The sequence below is a fragment of the Seriola aureovittata genome, chromosome 2, assembly GCF_021018895.1.
Source record: "Seriola aureovittata isolate HTS-2021-v1 ecotype China chromosome 2, ASM2101889v1, whole genome shotgun sequence".
Lineage (NCBI taxonomy): Eukaryota > Metazoa > Chordata > Actinopteri > Carangiformes > Carangidae > Seriola > Seriola aureovittata.
Genome location: NC_079365.1, coordinates 6,104,497 through 6,131,083, shown reverse-complemented (window position 1 = coordinate 6,131,083; position 26,587 = coordinate 6,104,497). Strand labels below are relative to the sequence as shown.

Sequence of the window (26,587 nt, the reverse complement as noted above, 5' to 3'; positions counted from 1 at the left end):
TAGATAACTTTAACAATTTTATTTGTGAAAAACTACAAGCAAAATTCATAAATAGACATTTCTATTTGAAGCAGAGGAAAATGATCAGGTTAGCCTATAAGCGCAAAGTCGTGCACATGCCAGAAACATGTATTATTTTAACATTATAAGCTAGACAAGGAGCTGTGATCTGCTGAAAATGCTGCATACATTTCCACACCAGGAACATAATGTGACCATTTCACAAGGGGAAACAATGACACATCAGCTATAAGTTAAAAAGAAAAGAAAAGAAAAACTAAAATTGGATTAAACAAAGAATGGATTATTGTACTGTCCCTACATTTTTTTTTCCATTTTTTTTTTAAACCGAGCAATAACTTTAAAAGCATTGTACAAGACATTGTTATAGGAAGAAATGAGTTTGTATAATACACTTAATTGGAAATTCACGGTTAAGGTTATACAGTCAGTAAAACAAGCATTCTATATTTGGGTCTCTGACAAACAAAGCTAAAAAATGTAACCATCTTTACACAGTAAATTAAGGTTACTGGTCGCACACAAGAACAGAACTGCTTGCGCGGAAAGGAAACAGGAAACAAAAGACTTCAGCTCCGATGCCATTATTCATAGTGTTTGCTTTTGCACCTTTTTAAAATTCTATTTACAAGCAATAATTCATATACTCAGCAAATGGCCATTTGTCAATAATTTAACAATGAATCCTTTCTGTTGGAGTACTCATTCAAGTGAATGTGGTTGCAGATAAGGCAGGTGAAAAGATGGCTTTTTAGGCCCATTTCTAATAGATTGCATTACAAAGCAGGGTTTTTATTCTCAGTAAAAATTGGACTAAACATTTCTCCGTTGACCCAGGAGTCTCACTTTTTAAGTTCTATTCACATTGCTTTTCCTCACTTTGAACACTGATTCCATATTTGTATGCAATAAAGTACATAATTACATATTAACCATAGCTTAAGAGCAGAAAAAAGTCATGAACACGTATCTCCTGGATTTCAAACATTGCTTACGACACACGTGATTATCATCCCTACGTGTGAACCTGCAGGGTTTCTAGTCAACACGGAGCAAATCGTGCTCCTCAGATCCTAGAATGAGTTTTCTGGGACGTGTTAACCTCACCTAACCTGGTTTCAGTTGCTCTGGGAGGCTCAACTGATGAGCTGGGGCCTCTGTTAGGGCAGCTACATGTACTGTGGTGGTCCCGCAGAATGAAGAGGGGGCTTTACTAAGGCCAAAAGTCTTCAACCCAGCAGACCCCAGAGCTCTTCTCATCTACCCCACAGCACACCCAAGTCTGCTTCTGATCACCTGCACAGTGAGGCAACATCCACCACTGAGAGTCAGAGCCGAGAGTTTTCTTCAACTCGGCTCACGCTTCTGACAGTTCTCTGCCCCGATTTAGCCGTGCACAGAGACAAGTGGACAATAAGAACACCATTTACATGGATTATATTAGTCTTTATTTAAACTGTTATTCATCTCACACATTAGATAATTGCATTTCAAATTGTTATTCATCTGTCTATGTATCATGTCATTATGAAATTCCTTTGGTCCTTCAATAAATAAAACTAAGATATCATATACACATTTATTCTTTATACAATTTCATACAGTTAAAAGGAAATTATGTTGGTGTAGTATCAGCTAAGGTGAAAGTGAATTAAAACCCTTAAATAAGCCTTGCTGTTCTAAAAATTGAAAGAGCAATTGTGTTCTATTAACTACTGCAATATTTTTTTGCCTTCAATGACAGGAGTCTTAAATTAATAAAAATAAAAACAAGTCAATTGAATTGTCAATCTCTGTAAATTGTTCATGTCTTTGCACTTGTTTTCTGGGATATCAGGTTGAGAGAATGAAGATTCAAAATTATCTTCAGGACCACAACAAAAAAAAAAAAAAAATGAAATCAATTCACAACAGCTTGACACAACAGGTCTATTTTTACAGTTCAATTTTGGTTTTACCAAGTGGAACTGCATGTGACCATCCTTCAGTGACAACAGAAAAAAACAAACAAAAAAAAAAAACTCTGGCTCAAGAGATGAGAGGACAGCTCTATCTTCAGCCATAAACTCAATATTTAAGTATGGAATGCAGAAAATATCAACAGCTTTTAGTGTTTTACACAACAGCCTACACTGTACAGTTAAGGACATAAGATACTGTATAAGAGATCTGCTATAGCATACTAAATCATAGACAATCTCGTTGAAAAAGTCAGGTGTCTGAACTTCAGGTGATGATCTTCTGATGCACATTGACCTGTACAGAACGAGCAGATGGACCTGATGGAGGTCCAGACAGTGTTCAGAGTGAGACAGTGTTGTTGAGAAAAGTGAATGAGAATTTGATTCATCAGCACTTTGTCACATTGAGTGAATGGGCAATCCCAGATCTGCAAAACCGCTTCACAGTGTATCTAGCACCAGTGTGTTTGTGTGTGTTTGTGTGTGTGTGTGTGTGTGTGGTGTGTTATGTGTGTCTGTCTGTGACTCGAGTCTTGTCCTATCATTTTCAAACTGTAATAAAAACACTGAAGGAACGATCGATCGGCAGAGCTACACAGCAAAGCTTCAACATAAAAAGGAGAATATCAAAGTATACAGGTGCAACAGGTAATAAATAAGGGTAATAATAGTTTAAAGTTATTAAAATGATGGTGGTTATTGTGCCCAGCGAAGAATTCTTCTTTACAAAAACAAAAAAAAAATGTCGACTTGGCCTCACATCCACATACAAATATAAAACAATACATACAAGTGTCTGGATGCTACCGCAGGGGGGTTTGGGATGGGGGCGTTATTCTTTGTAGCCCAGCTCTCCTTGCCTGTGCCACGGGTGTAACCACAAGGGAAGTTCTCCAAACAGGGCGTTTGTTTCCCCGACAGGCACACCGCACTGTTCCTCAGCCAGCCAGATCCTCTCAGCATCCAGGGGTGGTCATGGAATGGAGGCAGGGCAGCAATGGGAACGGTGAAATCTCTCCCCCTATGGGATCCATAGTGTCCAGAAACGTGGGGGGAAAGGGGGCGTGGAGCAGGGTGAGGACGGGGAGGAAAAAGGGGCAGGGCCTCAGAACGACTCATCGTGCCCCACAGAGAGATCCCCTTTAGGTGTGGAGGCGCGTGACGAGCCCTTGTCCATGCTCTCGGAGCCAGAGCTCTGGTGCTGCTGTTCGGAGCCCGCGCTGGACGTGATGGTGGATGAGGACGTGGAGGACGAGCGGGTCTTCTCCTTAAAGTCTGTTATAATAACCGTCACGTTCCCTACGGTGATGGCCAACTGCTGGGCGGTGCTCCGGTCAATGTTCTTCAGTTTGGGTCTGAGGGACAGAGATGGAGAGAAAAAAAACACAGAAAACCTTAATAACCAGAAATACAAACCACAATATGTGTGTCTCAACAACAAGGGGGAGGCTGCCAGCACTGTGGGGGCGGTTACACTAAATTGCTCAATTCATCGGGTGACACATGAACAGTCAGAACAAGTGTATATAAAGTGAGAGTGGGTGTTTAGTGTAAAAGATCATTGGTGAATCACTTGAGGTTTCCCACTAGCCTAGTGCAGCATGAGCTTCTCTAAGAAGAAGAGTTGTGTAGTCGGAGATGTGAAACCACATGTTCTGCCACAGACATGCAGAGCAGCAGAGGCTGTACACACCTGGAAATGTGAGAGTTCTTGTTGGTCTTGGTTGCTGATTTGCCAGACTGTATGCTGTGTTTGTCACTAGGTGGGCTCTGATGGTTGTCTGATTTGGGTCTGGAAGAAAACAGATACACAGCAGTGAGGATAACACCAGCACAGGAGACGCCCAGAGACACAAGTGAAGCGTTGTCGTTTACACTGACCTGGTCTTTTTGCTGCTGGGCTTCTTTGTGACGGCTGGGATGATTTCCTTCTCTCTGTCGGGTTTGTCTTTGATTGGCTGTTCCTTGTCGCTCTTGTCCTTCTCAGGGGTGTCTCCTTCTGGCCTAACTCTCTCTGGACGTTCACCCTCTGGGCGTCCCTCACCATTGGCGCGTTCTCCCTCTCCATCCGGGCGCTCCTTGTCTGTGCGCTCACTCCTCTCCCTCCGCTCCTTCTTGGGTGGGGGAGGCATCGGGTACTGCTGAGCCACCTGCTGGGCAACCAGCTGGGAGTTGATCCTGGGTTTCCTGTGGAGGGGATCCAAGGCACAAACATGGATTAGCCTCATAGTGGAGCTGCGAGCTGACTCTGGCCACGCACCAGCACAGTTACACTACGGCTGACAAAAGAGAGGTGACTGAACCTAGAGGCCGGTGAGGGGAAAGAGCTGCTGCTCCCAGCTGCTCCTGTTGAGGTAGGTTTACGCAGCCGCTTCCTGGTGGAGCAGCTCTGTTTAGAGGGCTAATCTCATTAGCTCACTGCTGTAATAAAATGAATGCACAGGATCACAAGGTGGGACATTTGCAGCACGTCACTTAGGTCTTCTAATCTGATTACAGCGGGGTTGGCCCCATTTGTCACAGACTGAGATTCAGTTGAACACGGTGTAGCTGCTCCACTAACTCACCAGCACAGAGCTACCCTGTCCCCTTTCTGACTCAATTTCAAATGCATACACATATTAACACAAACCAATACCTCTTTAAAGTTGATCATTCTTATTCATCAAAGACAATGAAAGTATGAAAGATAAATGTCACAAGCAAGAATCCCACTGAAATTCTCCCCTTCTGGAAACATCTTTTCTGAGGTGTATCACTGACAAACATGCATGTAGAAAGAGCAGCATCTTGCTCCATCAGTTGTGCATATGCACCCAAAGTCCAACTGCCTGAGCTAGCACGCACACACACACCTGCAGCATAATGGACACCAGCTGGCAGCATCTGGGGGTGGGGGGAAACCTCGGGGGAGAGGGATGGATGACTGCAGCTTTCCAGAGACTCCAACTCAAGCCGAGACCAAACCTTAGCCAGCAACATGGCTAATCACATGCCAGCGCTGGGCAAGCATGGTGAGGAGCAAACCACAAGTACGCTCACACTCTCACACACACACACACACACACACACACACCACGCACTTGAAAAGCTTAGCGTGCAAACAAACAGCTTGGCATGGCTCGATGGCTGCTCGGGAGGCCTTTCAACAGGAACACAACACGTTATACTAGCTAGCTGTGTATACTCAACCCTTCCAAACCCAATTCTAGTCTTGGCAGGAAGTTTTTTGTGATATCCCACCAGTGGAGAAAAGGGCCCATGATCCTGAGGACTGCTTTATGAGACCTGTGCTCAAGTAGGGAGTCTTGAAAGTTGTAGAAAGTGTCTATCAAAACTTCAGGTCAGATAAACAAGGGTTACTGCTGGAAAATGCAGCTCTCCCAGTGAAATTAAATGTTTTTGGCTGTGCCATGGGAGTAGGCTACAGTGAACCCAGTCTAAGAGCAAATGAACGTGGTAAAAAGACTGATGATGCTGATTTTAGTGGCTTTTGGTGGAGAGTGGTTTTCAGACAGCTGCTTATGTGGTTAGCCTCAGTGTTTCAATTTGACATCATCATATGGTCAGTTCAGTTGCTCTCATTTCTGCACCTCCATCCTCTCAGGTCTTTCAGAATTGACTCTCCACTCCCTCACTCTCTGTATCTTTTAGTAGCATTGCACTTTTGAAATTTTGTTAATCTTTCCTATCAATTTTCAGCCCAACTTTTTTCCCTGACTTTTTTCTCCACTGCTCCATCAAACTCATCAAGCATCCTCCTGCTGCTGCCCTCCACAGACTGAGAGAGGCTTTGAGGAGGGGCTGGGGGGCATGCAGCCGATCACAGGGCAATCTATCGGGGCATAATAGAGCATCATGTCGTAATGCTTGCACTACACTCCAATCAATACACCAGCTGTGGCGAATGCTGATGAGCCCCCGGCTGTTGATCCAGTATCCATTAGCTGCTGTGGCTCTTCAGAGCCTCAGGGCCTATCTACCTGCTGCCCTTGTGTGAGGTACCCTCTGCGACACTGAAAAAGGTGAGAATTAAGAGTGGTGATGTGGGAGTGAAATTTTCCTCCCATCCCATCCTAGCTTCGTAACTGCCAACCCTATCCTGTCCCGTCAAATTGATGCCAATTCCATTTCAATCTAGAGTAGAGCTCCTTCTTGTAGGGCTTGGATAAATCTAACTACACTCTAAATACTTTGAAATGTGTAAATGTAAAAAGAAATTATATTGCTATTATTTTGACAGATTTTGTGATTGCAATCAGTCACAATTTTAGTGGGAATGGTCATTTCTGCACTTAATTTTCACTGAAAAAATATAAAAATGATTATGATGTGATTTTTGCTGGGATCTGTACCAAACAAGCACGTTCCCTTACAGCTGGAGAATATGATTTGTAGGCCATCTCACACCACAGTGCTTCATTTATAAGGGTATGTTGTGACACATTTTACTTTTATCAAAAAACTGCAGCTCCTGTGATTTGGATATTACACGAACAAGTTGTTGAGCCTTATACTAGCACAGTCTAAATCACAGACACACAGAGAGGGCTGGTAAAAACCTTTATGGATTTTTCTGACCAATGAGGCGTCCCACTGGGATGTCCTGATATGCCTGATGGCCATTCTGACTTGGTTGTTCTTGTTGTAACGTCATTACCGGGGAACGGGGTCGCTAGTGAGCTTTCCAACCATCATATCTAAGTTTCCAACTGAGCTGCTGCAAATTCCCTGATGCTTAGGCCCAGTGGGAGGTCAACTTAAGGCCAGTGAGCCGCCGGGCTTGAAATACACTGGCAAAAACCCTGGATTAATTGTTCAGCCCTAGTAGGTGATTAATTTGATGATTAATCATGAAGTGATGAGATAAAGTTTACAATACTGGACCTGTCACAAGTACTGACACAACACCAATTTTTCAAAGCAGGCTCACACTGCGTATGACTTATTTTCTAAATGCAGTGTTTCCTCTACATTCATTTAGCAGTGGCGGCCCGCCACTGCTAAATCATAGCCGCCACGCCTTCAAATTTCTTTTATTTTTTTTATTTTTTTATTTTTATTTTTTTATTGTCGCAAATGCACCACCGCCACATCTCTCCACCTTCACAGCACAGCCTGTGTGATGATGAGCGCAACAGCGGGGGGAGGGGAGGGAGTGGGGTGGTTGGGGGATCCTATTGGAGTTAATTACTCGCGAGAGCGCGGCCTTGAAAGTGACGTCACGTCAGGCACCAGGTCAGAGTCAGAAGTGTAGTCGTGAGGAATAAGGCAGCGAATTACCGGAGAAAAGGTAGACTTATTAGCCAACTCAGTGACGCTAACTTGGGTAAACTAATTGATAGCATTAAGCTAATATCTACACGTCATTATGTATTAACTGCTGACTGCATTTTCAGATGAGCTTGTTCAGATACTTCTCTAAGAAGAGAAAGACAACAGATGAAGAAGACGCTAGTCAGGTAGCATCATAAGCCTTTTACTGACTCGTAAATGATGATGGTTAGGTAAAAAATAGTATTTTAATGTTCACACTTGTAATCAGATGTGATGTGAGTGTAAATTATATAACGCTGTTAGCGTTACGTTACTCACACTTTTAATGTAATCTTATTAGACAAGTAACATTAGACAGGGAGGAGTTGTTAAACAAAGTGGAGGAGAGCAGAGCACAGCAGCGGGAGAGCTGGGTGAAGGTGCAGGGGAGAGAGATGAGCCTGGGTGCAAACTTTGCCACTGACTCTACCCCCCCCACCCCTTTGCCACTGACTCTACACCCCCCACCCCCACCTCCCGGATAGCATGCCCCCACTGCTGAAAAAAATCCTAGAGGAAACACTGAAATGTATACTGGGCAATTAATACATGTCATAACCCCATGCTGAACTAGCTGTGACATTTAAAACAAATGTCACATGATGTTAATGTAGATTCCTCCAGATTTCCCCGTCCTGTCCACATTCTGATGACAGCCCGGTGCAGTGCACCCCATGCAGATCCAGTAGGTCTCTGGAATACCACGGGAATTCCTGATCCAATGTCAGCAGCTATTGGGAAATTGTCAACATGCCACTGAAACAGTGCGACAAAGAATATAAGTGTTGGGTGGGCAGATTGAGCGACATGAGAAAACAACAGTGATCAAAGATGCAATAATGACGTGCTCACCCACATTCAACCATCATGAAAAAATATTTGTGTCTCTAACCCACAGCCATGAGTAAACAGATTTTGTACACAGACGGCGTTCAAGGAGACCAGAAATCATTTAGTCTGGCAGTGAGAGCTGCTCGCCAAGGAGGTGGTGAATAAGTGATTGACTGATTGACAAGATCCACGCCTCCTCTGCCTGTTCCAGAGCTGAGGCCCTGGTCAGAGACTGAGATTTGTGTCAGCGGCGGCAGAAGCAGCCGCAGTAGTTAAGCAGTGATTCAGTGCCAGTTGTAAGTCAGCCATGAGATGCTGCTGGCATGATACAGCCACTGCTCTCTTTGCCTCATTATTTATTTACTGACCAGATATGATGGTTTTGCACGGCACTGCTCTATGGCTCATTAACATAGCTGGAGATTCTGCATGACACCACGTGTGTGCCACTTGCCTTTATTAAATAATGGTGGTCCTAAACAGCTGGAAAAAAAACTCTCCCCCTGTCCTTCTGCCTAATATTATGCCTCATATTTAAAATTAATTACAGTTTATATTTAAATAAGCCGTCCATGTCGCTGGGCATAGAGTACTAATTACTACAACATTGCTAAAAAAAAAAAAAAAAAAGAAAAGTACCATACAACTAAAATATAATTATTATGCAAACGTCCAAATTAAACAGACACGATCCACTGTATAACAAGAGGTACTGGAAATGATACCAGGACCTGGACCAGGAGTGAACCCCAGGGTCCAACTGCAGAGACTGCTCCAACCTCCCACTGCTGCCAATATATTCCTGTGGAATCAGTACGTGTGTGTGTGTGTGTGTGTGTGTGTGTGTGTGTGTGTGTGTGTGTGTGTGTGTGTGTGTGAGAGAGCGAGAAAGCCTCTCATCTTTATACCACCGTGTTAAGCGCGCAGAGGTTTGCAGGGACGTTGTTAAAGTGTTAAGGTAGAGGAGAATCACCTGGAAGAGTAGCCTTGACTTCAGACTCTGACCTGCTGAGATCTGAATGGACATTATGAACTCTTCCACTCAGTGCACCACAATGCTGCGGGTCCTGAGGACATGACAGCCGAGATGCAGCACAGCTCGGCATAATTTCACACTGGTAATTACTACAACATTGCTAAAAAAAAAAAAAAGTACCATACAACTAAAATATAATTATTATGCAAACATCCAAATTAAACAGACACGATCCACTGTATAACAAGAGGTACTGGAAATGACACCAGGACCTGGACCAGGAGTGAACCCCAGGGTCCAACTGCAGAGACTGCTCCAACCTCCCACTGCTGCCAATATATTCCTGTGGAATCAGTACGTGTGTGTGTGTGTGTATGTGTGTGTGTGTGTGTGTGTGTGTGTGTCTGTGCCTGCCTATGTGTATAGTGTATAAATCCTGCTGTCGAATCATTTCCCACTGTGAGGGCTTACAGCATATTACCTCCCCTGCGCACAACAATAAGTCGTGATTGACAGCTCCTCCTACGCTTGCCCCTAAATTCCACCTTCTAGGGGAGGGAGGAGCGGGGAGACTCCCTCCACAGGATGCCCTGAAATAACTATCATCATGCTTAAAAGCTCCTAATTCAGTCAGACTGACACCCATAGTTAGACTGCTCCACTCAGCCTGAACCATCCCAGAAACAGACACACCTCTGCTCAGCTGGGGCTCTCGCTGGCCAGAAGCAGCTGATGCTGCGAGCCAAGAGCAAAAGCTGAAGCTGCCGTTTCAGAGGTAACTCTTTCTACAGAAATCAAAAACAATGAGCCTGTGCACTTCATGGAGAGACAGAGTAATGAAGAGAGTGAGTGAGCGATGGAGAGTGTGATAGAGAGAGAGGCGCAGGAAAGCCCTCATTAACACAGCTCTTTTATTTGAAGTGCTGTGTGGAGGACAAGCAATTATTTCCTGCCAGGCTGAGTGAATGCAGTGGCAGACAGCTGAGTGAAGAGGAGAGGGAGACAGCCAACAGACAACAGTCTTCCTCAACCACAGACAGCCCACTGAAGAGCTCAGACTATTTAACATCACTCACTCTCTCATTCAGACTACACAGTATGAACGTGGGCTCCTTGTCCTCTGTGACGTACAAAGTTGTTGAGAAACATAAATCCTCCATTCACATACATTCACCAGTGACCTGGTTTCCCCCCCACACATGACTGAGAGACCATCACAGCCTCAGCCTTGAGCACATTTCTCAGATCGGACAAATGCCAGGGGGCTTTAGTTTGATCACAGCACCTCCCTATGACATGCTGGAAAACAGGGAACCAATGATCTGCGTCCATATTTGTTGTACACCTTGATTATTATGCAGAAACACGTGATACCCGCCCTTCCCCCCAATCACTACGAGGGTGATGAAGCAGAGCCCAGAGCTGCCTGACTATGCTGCTTCGAATTTGTTGACCAGTCAGCAGGTTTTTATATATGTATGCTCTATTGTTGTATTGTTGATTGTTGAGCAATCTTTCCAGAATGACTTGAAGTGTGTCTGGGAATAGCTCTGCATGGCCCCTGTATGACCCGATTCATGGGACGGCCAAAATTTTCTCTTAACAGTGCAACAGTGCACAAAATTGTCCTCTATGTGTCATTTCACAGTAAATTAAATACTAAATGCAACATTTTAATAGTAGCACTTAATGTTTAAGAGTAACCTGAGCTGAACTGGCAGCCATTTTGATAATTGATAAATCTTTTAAGTCACTGTTTAAACAAAAATGCCAAATGTTCACCACTTCCTGTTACCTGAATGTGAGTATCTGCTGAACTTCAGTCACCTATGATATTAAACAACTTTTGGGGGGTTTTGGACTGTTGACAGAACAACTTGGCATTGGCATTTTCACTGAATCCGTCAGTTATTTTCTTGGTTATTTGACTGATTGTTTGGTCAAAATTTTAAGATGCGCCTCCATCAGTGAACATGAAGAACCTATTAATTAATTTTTTTGGGGTCAGTAAATTGACAAATACAAATACTATATAGACTGCAGGACTTACACTCAGTTGTCAATTTACTGTAAGAGGAACACCTAGCTAAAACGAATGCTGTAGTCTGTGGTGCTGTTGAGCTACATTGTGTTATGTTGACAGGTGATGCTATTATTTTGTCCAAACCATTCAAATCAATGAGGGTAAACTAAGCAACAGACGCCTCTTTGTATAATGCGATACAGTTCAACAGCACCATAAACTGCAACCACAAAAAAATATCACAGTGGAATCAACAACTCTCTAACACAGTTTGAACAAAAACTGAACATTATAACCTTCATGAAGGAGGATTTATTACAGGACTGTTGTATCAGACTGCGTCAGTTTTAGCTCTTTCTTTATAAACTGACAAGTGAGTGTATGTTCCCTATGTGAAATTTTTGATCAGTCTGAGCCTGAGGTGACTGCGGTAGTGTTGTAACCTCTGGCCATGGATGGGTAAAGAAATCTGTGTGAGTGGGTGTGTCGGGAGGTTGAACGAGGATAACACCTGAAGAGCAGCCTGGGGCTATAGTGCTTCTCAACTCATTCCCACTGCCGACCAGAGGCATTAAGCATTCATCCTTTTATCCATCCCTTCCAGTCAGGATTTTGAGGGCTTACTGATACTGTCACTTTTCCCCCTCTAACCCCTTCACCTTACCCTCCTTGTGGGGGTCTGTAGATCCCCCACAAAGTTTCTATCATACTTCACTGTCTGTATGCACAGCAGGCTCCAGAAAGCATCTACATTCCACAACTTGTCCTCAAACAGCAAAAGAGCACAGCAGTCAGGTATGGCATTTAGTTCCCGCAGTACTGAGTACTGACAAGGGGTTGACTGATTATTGGCCTGGCCCATTAATGGATCCGATTTTATACAATTATTGGAATCATTTTTTTAAACTGAAAAACCATTTAAAAATGCACCAGGAATGCCCAAGTGGCTTACCTGACAGTGTGTACCACATAGGCTTAGTCTTAACTGCAGCGGCCTGGGTTCAAATCCAAACCGTGGCCCTTTGCTGTATGTCATCCCCTCTCTATCCCACCGACTTTCAGGGAAAAAGTGCCTTCTTTGGCTCTGATGCAAGCGCCTCTCCCTGTCTGTAGTAACTAGCCTGTGATCTCGAACAATGTCATGCCCACAGCACCATCTGATTGGCTAAATGTCACAAGTAATTGCCTATCAACACTGAAGGCTACTGTGTACACAGACCCGAGTAGCTCCAGTGAGCGAGGCAGCAGATATTTCTGACTTTATCTACGCTGAAGTTGCAAAAACACCACAACCATATGAACAAGTTAATTTGTTGATCCAAGACACACAAAGCAAGAGAGAGCAGGATTAGCAAGAGAGTTGTTAAAAGAAGCAAAGCGCTTTGAGTGCCTGAGCAAAACTAATGTAAATTTAAATGTATAGCAGTGATGAAGAAAATAGCAACATTAACTGTTGAGATAGAGCAGCAAAAAACAGTACCAGTAACAGAAACTCCAGTATGCTTACTGCAGCACGTCAGCACATGAACGGCCACTCACTACTGTTACTGAAAAGAAATTTTACGTAGAAGTAAAATTATTTGTGTAAAAGTCAGTTGAAGATTTCAGTTAAAACGTTTCACACTTTTAAAAAGGGAGAGCAGAAAGGGGTAAAGCATGTTCTATTATGATAACTATTAACGGCATCTTTAGGCTACCATGGTATTTCAATGCATATACACTGTTCCCAGTTGACAACAGCACAGAAAACAACCACTAACTTCTAGTCAGGCTCTTTGCAGCCTGTGCATGAAAACTGATAATTACAAATCATTTGGCGTTTTATTAGGAACACCTAGCTAAAACTAATGCAGTCTAATACAACAGTCCTGTGATAAATCCTCCTTCATTAAGGTTATAATTCAAATTGTTGATATTGATTTAAATTTATGATCATTTTGGAGGATGTAGTGTGTGGTGCTGTTGAACCGTATTGCATTATAAAGTTTCTGTTATTTAGCCTACCTTCACACAGGGCTGTAAACTAACTTTTTGGCTCACCTGCCAAGGGGACCGGTAGATGAAAAAAATCTACCGGCCAAGTAAATTTTTTACCGGCCAAGTAATAAATTGCCTCTTTTTGTTACATATACATCTGTTTCAGTACTTTTCATTGAGATAACAGTATTATATAGCGATATATATATTAGGAAAGAGACCAAAATATTATTCAAAATACATTTTTAATATTTTGAATATTCAAAACATTGCGAACATGGGCAGTGCCAGTACCAGTTAACCTCCTGTTCTGATAACAAATGATAATAACAAAATTCAAGGAAAATAAAAAAAAAAATAGAACAGAACAAAGTGGATCAGTGCATGATCTTTGGTCTCTTCTGATAAAGACGTCAGAGCAGTCACGGCAGGTTGAGTGAAGAGATGCTCGGACTGAGCCCGAGACACTGATTTGCAAACAGCGTGACATTTTTCTTCCTTCGTGCTCTCGGATGGTCTCGAGTTTCATCGTTTTATTGCCAACCACAAATTAATTGGTGCGCTGCTTTCTCCTCTATACTCTTTCTTTTTGGGTCACTCACACCGGGTATGTGCCTCCACATTGCTGCGCCGGAACAACACTGCGCGGGCTGGTGGTGACGCGTGGAGGCTGATTTATACTACTGCGTCAAGTCGACGCCGTCACGACGCAGAGCCTCTGCGTCGACGTGAACCCCCGACACAGAGCCTCTGCGTCCGTCAACGTGCACCTCCAAAAATGTCTAGGCATTTTATCGCAGCAATGTTTTGCTATATTGTGACAAATACTTACCTGCCCCATGGCATGTAGCCCTCCAAAATTAAGTCACCAGGGGAATATTTTAGTCGCATTTGGCGAGTGGCGACCGTTAGTTTACAGCCCTGCCTTCACAGCTATAATTGTTAATGAGATTGCTAATAATCTGTATCACAATCAGTCCTGAATAAACCTTATCACTTATCACTGATAATATCAGACAAGGCAAAGAAATTCGGGAAATCTCTCAAAGACATCTCAACTTTTCGGTAACAAACTTCAAGCACCACGTTGGCTGCCATGAGTGTGCTTTTCTGCTCCTCCTAACAGGCAGCAGGAGTCTGGCTATCTTGACTTTCTGTACATCTGAGTGAGACATGGGCAAGAAGAAAAGGAGGTCTATGACAGAGGAATTAAAAGAGGAAGTGTCTAAGTTTGAGTCTGCTCATGCGTAAAAGACAGTTCATCTTCACACTGACAAGTTTTTCCTTTCCATGACTGACCTTTCAGGCAGACTGACAGCGAGTCATTGCAAAGGCACTAAGCACATATGAGCTACTTCCATCAGCAGCACTGTGTCATGTTGCCCAGTATCACTCATTTGTTTTCCTTCTCTCTCCATTGCCTCTCCATCATTGTCCCTGTCTTCTTCCCTGCTCTCTCTCTTCACTTTCTCCCCGCGCATTAGCCCCCCCCCCGCCACCCTCCCTAAATCCCGCTGGCTTTAAGTGGGTCTCTTGTTCACCTCTTTTCACCCTCTCTCCTGCTGCTTGCCCCTGGTGTGCGTGAGCTATCTGTCAAGTAGACCTGGTCACCCTGTCTCGCTGCTGTCCAGTCATCTTCTTGCCAGTTTGCTTTAGTATAAACACAGCCTGGTTTGAATTTACTCAACAAATCATCAAGCAGCACTGCACCTTCACAGCAGGCACTCATGTTCCACACAAGGAGAACAACATCAAGCAAGCAAACAAAAACAACAAGTGGGGAAACCTGACACCAAGAGGTCAAATCCAAAGCCTCTACGGATCACAACAGCCAAGATTCAAATCTACAAGACTGATTAGAGTTTTTCTGAACTATAGCTTCACGATAATGCTCAGAGTAACGATGGCTAACTAGCTTTGAAACTGGATTAAGGATCAATAAGAGTAAAACACTTGAAATTACTACAAACATTTTCTATTCTGGTTTTTCTCTCGATCTCATGTGTAGCAAATGACACTCAAATGCTACTGTTCTTTTTCCATGCATGGATGGTGGTGCTGGTAGAAACAGAAGAGGCTGTCCAGTCTCCCCCTCCCTGGGTAATGATGTGCCTCGCTCTGCTGTGCCCCTGGAGACTCTTGGCTGAGTGAGCACATCCCCCTTGCAGCCATCCATACCCCCCCCTTCCTTCAACACACACACATAAATGTCCAGACGCTACGCTCCTCTCTGTCTCTTCACCGCTCTGTTTCTCTCCTTGTCCTCTTTTGCCTTCTTCTTCTTCTTACTCCTCAGCTCTCTCTGACTCCATACTTAACAACTCCCTTGCTCCCGTTCTACTTGTCCTCATATGCTTTTGTCTGTAGTTTCCCGAGACACCTCACTCCCTCACTGTCACACTCATTTGCTTGCCTCGTCTTTTTCCTGAATGGGAGGAGCTGTGATTCAACAGCTCTCTCAACATTTCTCTGTTTTGTCAGATTGCCAAATTGGCTATTGTATTTAATCACTCACACTCTGCCAAATCCCATGAAGTAATTAAGAACTTTTAAATCCGGCAATTAACGTAAAGATTAGGGCTACCCGCTCGTGCTTAGGGTTTTAGTGCAGATGCTGATAATGCTGGATAAGCAAAAGCAGCTTCCTCTGAGTGGGGGCTGCTGTGGGGGCACGGGGTGGGCGAGGAAGTGCAGATATAAATTGAGCACCAGCATGTCCCTCTTATGTAATTCCATTATCCTAGACAATTTGCCTTAATGTGACAGTGGGAGAATCCACGGATTATAATGACTCTATTCCATCATTGTAAAAGACAGAAAGGCACACACACGCCGAGACACACACTGCAATCATTTTCCAATAATTGTGCAGCTTCAACACTTACACACAGACACAGAGAGAGGGAGAGGGAGAGGGAGAGAGATAGAGAAAGAGAGAGATGCACTTTTACTTTTTTTGGCCCAACAACTAACCCTAGCTTTAGGGCTGGGTATCATTTAGATTTTATCCTTTCTGTTTATCAATCCTGCTTCTAACATTAATAATCTGTGGATTTATGGGTTTCCCATATGGTCTTACTATAAAGCCACAGACTAAATGCAAAACACATTTGGTTAAGCACGTTTGCATCTTTAAATATCTACAGAGTCGTGGACAAATTACAGTAACTGCATTTGGTTGACTGGTTTGGTTTGTCACAATGATCAAAACGACAGAACATCACACAAGCTACAGGTGACTGAAATAAAAAAAAACTGACTTTCGTGGTGAGGCTGTGCTGTGATTTTCCTCTCACAGCACAGCTTCACCTTTTAACCGACTTCAATAAAAGCTGGCTATTATGAACCTACAGAGATAGCTTGGTGACACAGACAGAGATAGAAGACAAAGTATGTGCAAAAAAATGTCATGTTCATCTGATTGAGCTCAAAACATCAAGTTGTTAAGAGTGACGCCTTTACAGCATATTTCACACTGCCAATCACGATTTCTTCAACAGGTTTGGTTTGTTTTACTGAGTCAGCTGGACTCCACCCATTGAGAACACCTGACAAAAATGTATATTAGATCTGTATCCAGCTTGTCTTTTAATCTTTCTATCTACATTCACTGGCTGTTAAATATATCACTATAACACTGTATCAACAAGTATCAAGTTGCTTTCATTTCTGTTCAAATTATGTTTAAATATTTATGGAAAGAACGCTCATTGAACTTTTTAAAGAACATTTTCCATTGACCTTATGTCTGACACCTATTTGAATAAACCCTGTATCTCATACCTAGTGTATCAGTTCTAATATTTTCAGTTGTGTGTCCATGCAGCAGTCCGAGTTTCAAATATATTTAAGTTTATTTAATCGAGTCAAAGCACTACATTTTACTAACAAGTGAGAAACATGCATTTGTCCTGTTTTATATAAAGCACATATGGTAGTTACTTGAAAATGGTTGACAACACAGCATCAGTGCGCAGATAACAGCCCAGCAGTCAAAGACTGAGGTACCTCAAGACTTCCTGTGATCCCAACCATCAATCAACTTTAGAGGCTCCTAATGGTTTCTCCCTGGGCCCCGGGGCTGCCAGAGGTGCATACCAAACACCACCACAAAGCAAACTGATGTACAGCAACACGGTGTCATGTTCACACAGCGATCAGGTTCAGATGCCAGAAACATTTAAATATGATAGCATGCACCACACAGGGAATGCTAATGCAAGCCCTCCTCCAATTACCAAAGAAGCAGGGACTGAATGCAGCTTGGGCTACTTGGACTTGTAGATTAGCAGCGAGGTCAGGTGCAAAAAGCAGAGTGCTTTCTTGTTTAAGAGTCAGAGTGGCAGAGGCTAGATTTAGCCTACTTGGGTATCATGTTACATCATTGAGCTGGACTGGGTCAACAGGTTCATTAGGCTGCGCTCGGATGGGGAGAAGGGGGCCTCTCCCCGCATGCTGATGCCACAGCTCTCGTTAACACACATTCTTGCCTCCATTAGCACAAATCAGAGCTGCATGACCCACAGTTACCTAGCTTACCTACCGCTGGCAGGGGACAAAGTGCGATTCAAGTCTTGCTGAGTGCAAGCCACTATCTGTCAATCACCATGGATCATGTTAATTGTGTATTCTCCATCAACACCTGTGGAAACAGCTGGTGTCTCAATGACCCAGTGCAGACTTTGAGAGATGAATGTATCAAGCTTAAGGGGACGGAAATATTAATCTGATCTGATATGATTATTTCACTTAGGACAGGAATGACTCAAAAGTGCAGCTAGAAATCATATCCTTGCACAAATATCTGCTGACTGCAACCTGTTGTACCAAGCCCTTTTCCAGAATACATGTGAGGTGTGAATGACTGTACCTAAAACTTAATCGGCACATTTTTCTCCTTACTACAGTCAGCTACAACCAGCACTGGCTGACCTTTGTCCCAGGACACAGGAAAAAAAACAGACACAATTGGACACTGTGGAAGGAGTGTGTGGAAAGAGCTGGCTTCAACACATTTACACCATGCAAAACAAGCAATTTCAAACATATCTTAAATATAATCAAGTCACTCTGACTGCACAAATCAATACCTAACCTGATCTATCCTGAAGAAAACACAAAAGTGTGACTTCAGCATAAGAGAAAACAAGTGTTTTGACTCCGACCAGCTGTGAGGAACTCTAATTAGTGAACACACATGTCCTCATGCATAAAAGCACATTCAAAGCGAAGCCTTAGATAAAAGCAGCAAGACAAACATCCACACATAGCCTTAAGTATGAATCATTTAGCTAAGAGCGTGTCGCTTTGTCCCATGCTTTGCTGAAACACATCACACAGTGAAGAAAAGACAGCTAATTAGTACTCATTAGAATAAGAGGCAGCCCCACAACTATACAATTGCATTAATCAAAGGTTAACTATTCAGATCAAACAGCAATGTGTGACAAACACTCCAGTGATGTCATGTGCTAGCATTTACCAAATAGAGGCAACTGGGCTGTTGCCAAAGAACAGTGGCAGGATGGCTATGACATGCTTGTCTCCGCTTCCTGCTTTCGCGCAGTGTGCTCAGCCTGCATCATCAGCTGTGGTCTTAAGCTACACGCTGCTGGGAAAAACTCATAGGGGGAAGGGAGCCAGACAATTAAGATTAAAGCCCAATCTTTAGGATTCTCAGTAAACCGGCGTCAAATGTGTTCTCCCCGTTTGTGGTGTGCCAGGGGTGTCAGTCGAGCCACTCATTGTAAAACCACAGCTGGAAAGGTTAGAGTGCAGGGACTTGTCAACAAACCCGCAAATGACTCATCTATCTCTCCACCTCATCATGCAACTGATGACATGAGCAAACAAACTCACACTGTGGCACACGCAACTTATCATCAAAAACATTCCCCAAAACAGAAGGAGGAGGCGTGAGTATACACAAAACCGAAAGGGAATCCTGTCATGATGTTCATGTTATACAGTGATTTCATCTCAGTTTCCCATAAGACGCAATCTTCAGCTGACATGACATTTATTCTGAGTTGAACTGATGGGAAATGTTGGGGACATACAAGCCTGTTACTATAAATGCTGATATGATTAATCTGAAGATCAAACAAAAGTGAATTCACTTGTAAACAGCTTTGAGAACAAAGCAAGTTTGTGGCAGATTGAGTTTTGAAAATGATTAAATTACAGCAAAATGTGTGGATTGACATTTAAAAAAAAAAAAAGAGGATTTTTGGAACTTTGGAAGAAGCTGGTGAACCTCCTCTAAACACTGTCACAGCAGACTGGGCATGAAATGACTGCAACTACGCGGCATAAGGGAAAAAAGTCTGACGTACAAAGAAATATCAAAAACACATATCTGGAGTTGGTGTGTCTAATCGTCCTTACAACTACTTTTCTTAACCTAAGATATACAAACATGCCCTTACTGTATATCAGCTTCATGCACCGATAAATCTTACTTGTAAGAGCAATATAAGAACCTCCGCAATCCTACAGGTAGGTGAAATGTGCATACATGCATTCACCTTGTTTCACTCCATGAAAAAAAAGCAGCCCTCTCGCTGTTGCTCTGTTGATGCACTGTAGCTTTACAGCCATCATGAAGTATGGTCCCTCTTTCCCCCCCCCCCCCCCCCCACCCCCCTCCCTTTGGCTAGTGAAGCAGCCAGCCTACCTAGACGAATGCATAAAAGCAATGCAATGTTAGTCGCATAAAATGAGAAACTACGGATAATCCAGAAAACGGCAGAAGATGTTTGCAAGACTGTCCATCAACAAGTCCCCATTCTCTCACAGACAAATAGGCTGTCGATCAAAGTTGTCATTCCCATAAATTGCGATGCAATGCTGCTGCAGCCAGCCAAGCTGGAGAAAAACGAGACGCTCAGACGAGAGGGAGAGAGAGAGAGGGAGCGCTACGTTACCTTGTGGATGTGCCCTTCCTCACATCGCAGATGCTGCATTTGAAAGCCTCGGCGGTGTTCCTGAAGGTGCAGACACTACAGTCCCAGTAGCCGTCGTCAGCGGTCTGTTTGGCTTGTCTTTTTGGCCTTACAAATGAGACAAATGTTAAGGTCAAGTTAGTTGAAGAAATACCTCCAACATATTTCATGAATTAACAAGAGGGGAGATTGTGACAAACATAACCTGTTGTGTAATTTACAAGCTACTTAGCGCAATACAAAGCATGGAGGTGTTGTCATTAATATTGGGTTCGAGTCCCGGCAAGTACAGCTCCTTGGTTAATAAATCCCCTCAGTGGCGAAGCGGACGACTATCCACACCGTCCGATTGTATCGCCAGCTAGGCTAGCAGGCAGGCAAGCATTGCTAAAATTTTCGGCAACGAAGCTTAGCATGTCGGCTAACGAAACCCATATCAAACAATGTCAATTTCGACATTGACCCTCCAAAAGGCTTCATCGAGACGGAAGAGCGTTTCAGGGAATGCCAGGCGTATCCTCTGAAAAATTTCCCTTTGTCTGTTAAGTGACTGGGTTGTAGGGAGCGAGAAGCCGCCATAGTGACTGCACTATTCTAGCTAGCTGTGGCATACCAACTGAAAAAGGGAGAAACGATCTCTGTGAGAGAGAAACGCGTCCGAAAATCGAGCCCAAAACGCACAAAACAAGTGTAAATCGACAGTGGGCGGTCGCATTACCTGGTAGGGCTCTTTTTGTCGCCCATGGTGAAGAGTAGTCCTCGGAAATAAGAAGAAAAAGGGGCCTCCTTTAATTGTCAGTGAGTGTAGTAGGATCCAGATAGAGCCGCTGCTGAAGCTGTTGGCAGACAGGCTCCACTCAGCGCTGGCTCGAGGCACGGCACAGCGACTGACTGCACTACACCACGTGACGGCCGCCGCGCCAATCAGACAGCGAGTCGGTTTAAAAGTCTGGATTGATATTTAGTGGCTATTTTAATAACGACTAGAGATTTTTGATAGACCTCACATCAACTCACTCATAGACATAGTTAATAAGGTGGTAATGTTGATGTTATTTAACATAAAGTGACACCAGCAGGCTCTTTAGACTGGTGGAGTTCTGTTAACATCTTTCTCTAATCTTTTTAATTGTGGTCACTGGAAAAACCACAGGGCAGCACCTACTCCAGCACATTTATGGCTATAAATAATAACATTTTTAATAATTATGGTGTAACAGAGATATGATGATGGACTTACTGTTCTTGACTACTAAAGCCAATAGTTACATTTGTGCACCATCATCTCAGGATGTATCATACTTTACTTGTTGAACCTCTCCCAGCATGCAAAGGATGAAAGAGAGGGACACTCTCTGGTGAATGCTTCACGCTCATTGTTGCGCTTTTGTACTGTGAGGATGCCATTATACCTGGAGTAAACCCTGTGAGCATGAAGGCTCAACATCAAACATTCAGGTTGTGATTTAAATACTAATACTAATATTGCAGATCATTTAGGCAATGCCTCCCACTCCTTAACTCCATAAAAGAAAGGTTTTCATGTACAGTATGGTCAGAAACAGTTTTTAATTTGTCTCATTTCAAGTTGAAAGTAATTTTCTTGCATGGAGGATTAGGCTTATCTGCACAGATTATCAGTTGTATTTCTTTACCGATTAAACCACAAACAATTTTTCTCGAGGGTTCTCTGAAACATCAGGTTGAATGGGGAAGATACAGACCTGGTGGACACATTGTCCTCTGTTTACTGAAATAAACATGTCCACAGTGTCCCGAGTGATTCAAGTCTCTAATAAGGCAAAAAAAACTTTCATTCACCCAGCATTTGCAAGAGAAACTTTTAATCGCCCCTTTTACCCTCCTGTTTCTGACGGCTGTGTCATGGAATGTGTTGGAGCAAAAACTGCACCTCTTGTGCGCCTCCGCTCTGCCCAGGACAAGGCTCTCTGTGGGGGAGACCAAGCGTGAATCATGTAGGCTCATTAGCTGCTCTCCACGGCTCCAGGTCCTATTGTGAATCCCTTGCTTTTTCTGTTCAGAGTGAATATCCGTGCCTCCACATAAGTCTGCCCTCCGCCCAGTGATTACCTCTGCTTAGCTCATAGCATGCTGCTCTAATTGAGCTTCATCACGGTGGCCTACTGATAACTACAATTCAGTCAAAACAACATTAAGCCCTGCCTCGCTGGTTCTGTAATGAGTTCTTGGGAAAGCTGTGCTCTTTTGTTTTAACTTGCAAGTTATAGTGTGGAGTTCATTTATATTCATAGGTGGGATGACTCCGTGCTGCAACATATGTTCTTTCTTTTTTTTTTTTTTTAGACAGACCACAATATCAGTGCAGACTGGTTAATTTATTGATACAATGGGGATGAAGAACGTATTAAAGGAGGCATTTACTGAGAACAGCTGGCCCAAAGGCAGGAGAAGTGCACTTGTGGAGCAGATTCTTCCCTCCCTCATCAACTGCACCCTTGAGCAAGACGCTTACATTACTCGCAGACGATTTCACAAGACAAACAGTTAGCCCTCATTCATTATTTATGAGAGGTGAGTAGCTGAGTTTGAACAGCATGACATTAAGGTGGAGAAACAAATCAGGGGTGAGATACGCTGAAAGAATTTCTGTGATGCAAAGGAGGGTGACAGTTATGCCAATCATGTTTGTGCAAAAAGTGTAAAAAAAAAAAAAAATCATTGCAGCAGACTCAAAGAAAGTGGGAGTACTTGTCAGATTGTTGTTTACCTACAACATAAAACTGTTCAGACTCCATCTGACTGCACCCATCATCTCAAACAGCGTTTTGTGTGAAGCACGTAGCAGCCTTAAATTCCAATAACTCCAGAGGGCTGCTCAATGTCTGACAGTAGAAGATTGAGGTTGTACTGCTTCAAGGCATGAATGTGTAAAACCTGAGTAATGTCTAGTGTTTGGAAAGATCACATATTTAACCTCAGCATCAGCCAATATGCCCATCAAACATCATCATCACAGTGCGACAGGATATACACAGACCAGTGTCCTAGGAATTAAGTCCATATTGGACGATTTCACACCTCCAAATTTACATCTAGTGCCACTGGCAGCTTAATGGTAAGACATGTTGTCCGGCTATGTCAGAAATCAAAAGTGTTTATAGTCGTTCCAAATGGCTACACTCAAGGGTGGAGTGGAAAGCCAACTGGCATGAAGTGGGAGGGCGGTTGGCTGGTGCATTAACATTAAAAAAATGTGTATAACAGTGCACATTACCTGACAGCCACTCCTGACAAACATTGGAGTGGAAAGCCAACTGGCATGAAGTGGGAGGGCGGTTGGCTGGTGCATTAACATTAAAAAAATGTGTATAACAGTGCACATTACCTGACAGCCACTCCTGACAAACATTCATAGTGTTGTACTTGTTTGTTCAAATGAAAAGCGGCAGAAATAGATGTTTAAAGAATGAAAAAGAGAGAGCGAGAGAGATTGGTAGAGAAGTTCAAACCCTCCTTTCCTTCTCACCTCTGTACAGCTGTCCAATCACGGCGTGAAGTGGGTGTGAACGTCGAAATTTCAGTTTCAGAAAGTGACATAAATAGTTGGACACAAAGGTGTTGGGGGGGGGGGGGGGGGGGCTGTGTTTGCAAAGCTGATGCGCAGTTCTGATGAGAGAATACTGGCAGCTTCAGGGTGTGGAAGTTTGCATGACGTCACAGACCTGCAGGTACCACTCACCTCTGATTAGTAGTAACCACAATCTTTCCATAACTTCAAGCAAGTGTTTTCCGGCCCAACCTTTACCATAGTTTATTTGCCAAACTATTACATACGTGTCGTCCCAACATGACTGAAGGAAAAAGCGTTTATAACTGGTGAAAAGCCGGCAGTAGTAGCGAGGGGTGAGACAAGATACTCCAACTGGGGATAGAGCCACACACAAGTTTTTCCTAAAAGCTTTTGTAGAGTTGCTCTAATTTTTCATCGTGTTGCTCATGTGTACACGGGAAAAATGAGTTGCATTCTCACATCCACACATCTGGACATTCACAGCATGAAACAGAGATTGTAGAATTAAAAAAAAAAAAATGCTGGAAATTTAATGTAAAAATGTGTTAATTTAGACACTGATTGGGATCCCGGGCAGAATGTGTAAGGTGTAGGGTCAGGGTCAAGGTAAATGTGTCCCATGATGTGACCTATGGTTGGTGGGTGTGGTGGCTGTATGCTGATCAGAAAATGAGGCTGTAAGGTAATGACTGGTCTGAATTATCATGACAAACTTGAGAGTTTTCCAAATAATGAAACCAAGAAGACCCCAAAAGACTTTTACTTATAAAATATGACATCAAGACAAACTCATTAAATCCTAGTACTTTCTGTGCTGCGATCATAGTGTATTTAAATTGACAGATTAAACTGGTCATGACTCTGTTGCAGTCTTAATTGGCAGCACAAAAATAAATGAAATTTCCACAAAGATCCTATTCAAAGCGTGGGCAGTAAATGACAAGTATGTGGCAATTAAACTTATAATAAATCTGTTCAGCATCTTAAAAACAAGTCCTCTTGCTTCAAGTACTTTAGTTTGTATTGAGCATCCAACATTTGACCTGAATCTCAAAACTCCTCTGCAGTTTCACCAGAAGAGCCCACTGTGTAATTTCAATATGCCACTGAATCATTTATGTGGGCACACAAAAAGATGCTGTGCCACGTACACGCCTGGTGAGCACAACCACCCTGGAAAGGGAGGAAAGAAATCAGCTTCTCCGAATCTCCGTCTGGGCCATTTCTCTCTGTTTACTTGTTCCTCGAAAACATTCAGAAACTGAGGAGTGGAGATAAGATGGAGAGAGTGAGGAAGAAGTGGCAGAATTGGCTGCTAAAAAGGCAGTGGGACAGCAGATTCAGGACATATCCTCCCTCTCTCTCTCTCGCTCTCTCTCTCTCTCACTGTTTCTGGCACTGATCCATACGCACAGAGGAGAAAAGTGACTTATGATTAATCATCTCTCACAGAATCCTCCAATAACATTCCCCAATCGATACGCCTCGCATGCCAGGGGAGAAAACACAGAGCTTATAAATAAGATTTTAAATGATTTAAAGCCTACTTTTGTGCTTCGATAGCTCGCTTGAATCCCAATTTTTGTTTGACTTTTGTGCAGAATCGCTCCCTTGTGGTCGCTTGCCTCTATGCCTACTAATTACACAGTTTATTTTTTCTTCACAGTGAAGCTGCCTTTGTCATCAAGACTCATCTCTCAGCGTCGTCGTGACGACACTCAGACTGCTGTTGCGTCTGTTCTGGTTCCACTGCGTTACCGCGATTAGACCTACTTGACCTTTCACATGCAGATGATGCCCATGTGAGTCTGCCTATTGTTCTTTTGTTTCTCTGTATCTCATTGCATTTATCAAACGTAACAGAGCATTGCCTTTTTTTAGATGTAATTGCTTTTGCCCAGACCTGCTGTCTGCTTTCAAAGAGCGCTTCTGCAATGTTAAACAAATTTGCTCTTCTAACAGGCACATAACAGCCCTCCAACTGCTCTCTCCATACTCTTCACAGTGATGTTTGCTTTTCAACTAAAGCCTTCATAGATTTCCAATAAAAAAAAGAAACATAAAGCAGAAGCACCTTTCAAACAACTTATGGATAAGTGTGGTGGGTAAGCACACCAAAGAGAAACTTCTCATTTCACAGTCAAGACTGCCATTCCTAAACCGAAATTTTGACATGACGGCACATGATGATAAATGATGTGGATACATGTCTTTATGAAACTAAATTTGTCCTTTGTGTTGACTCAGACACCCTCTCTCTCTCCAACAGTAAATACCCATGCACACATTCGCTCTGTCTCTCTCATACATAGTCATGCACGCACTCTTTCTCCCACTATTTCTGTTCATCTCTGTCACACACACTCACAGCCTCCCAGCCATCTTCATTTCCATGTGCATGGCTGTGCTGAATGGCTGTAGTCTGTGCCCGGTCTTGTCTGTCTGTCATGTTTGTGTGTGTTTGTATGCGCTGATTGTCCAGTGGTCAAGCCCCAGTGGAGCTGTGTGGGATGTGTGGAAGCGTCTAGGGGGGGATTGGAAAAGAGGGGAGGGCGGTTGAGGACACTGTTTCCTTCAGCAGTGGAATGTCTTCATGCGTGTTCCTGTTTGGAGAGGCTGCTCATGGCTCCCAGAAATTGGCAGGAAACCACATGCTTATAACACTGGGGCCGATAAGGAGGAGGAGGAGGAGGAGGAGGAGGAGGGGGCGAGAGGAGAGGAGAGAGGGGAGAGGAGGGAGGAGGAGAAGAAGTGGGGTTGTGTGGTGGGAAGGGAGGAAGGGAAGGGTGCTTTAGCAAACCTTCAGGAAGGTAGATTATCCCACGAAATGCTGGCAGAGCTTCAGCCTTTGTGCATGCCTGTGTGTGTATGTGCATGTATCTGTGTGTGTGTGTGTGTGTGTGTGTGTGTGTGTGTGTGTGTGTGTGTGTTGGGGAGAGAATAAGGGTGTGTGACAAAAAAGCAGCTCCTTCAGCTCACTCAGCA

At 43.4% G+C, this 26,587-nt stretch overlaps 1 protein-coding gene across 1 annotated transcript; it reads right to left on the bottom strand.

The window, feature by feature from the left end:
* rybpb (RING1 and YY1 binding protein b) lies at window positions 1-20,913 on the bottom strand. Its single transcript, XM_056403730.1, has 5 exons — window positions 20,768-20,913; window positions 20,032-20,157; window positions 3,864-4,169; window positions 3,676-3,774; window positions 1-3,337 (listed from the first exon to the last, which is right to left on the bottom strand). The coding sequence occupies exons 1-5, from the start codon at window positions 20,791-20,793 to the stop codon at window positions 3,088-3,090; spliced, it is 807 nt and encodes a 268-aa protein (XP_056259705.1). The 5' UTR covers window positions 20,794-20,913; the 3' UTR covers window positions 1-3,087.
* Between the last annotated feature and the right edge of the window lie 5,674 nt (window positions 20,914-26,587).

Coding starts and splice junctions, on each gene's coding strand:
- rybpb (XM_056403730.1), bottom strand. CDS start 20,793: ATGGGCGACAAAAAGAGCCCTACCAG. Junction 20,158..20,767: donor GACAAAAAGAGCCCTACCAG/GTAATGCGACCG, acceptor CTCATTTGTAAG/GCCAAAAAGACAAGCCAAAC. Junction 3,775..3,863: donor CCCAGCAGCAAAAAGACCAG/GTCAGTGTAAAC, acceptor GTTTTCTTCCAG/ACCCAAATCAGACAACCATC.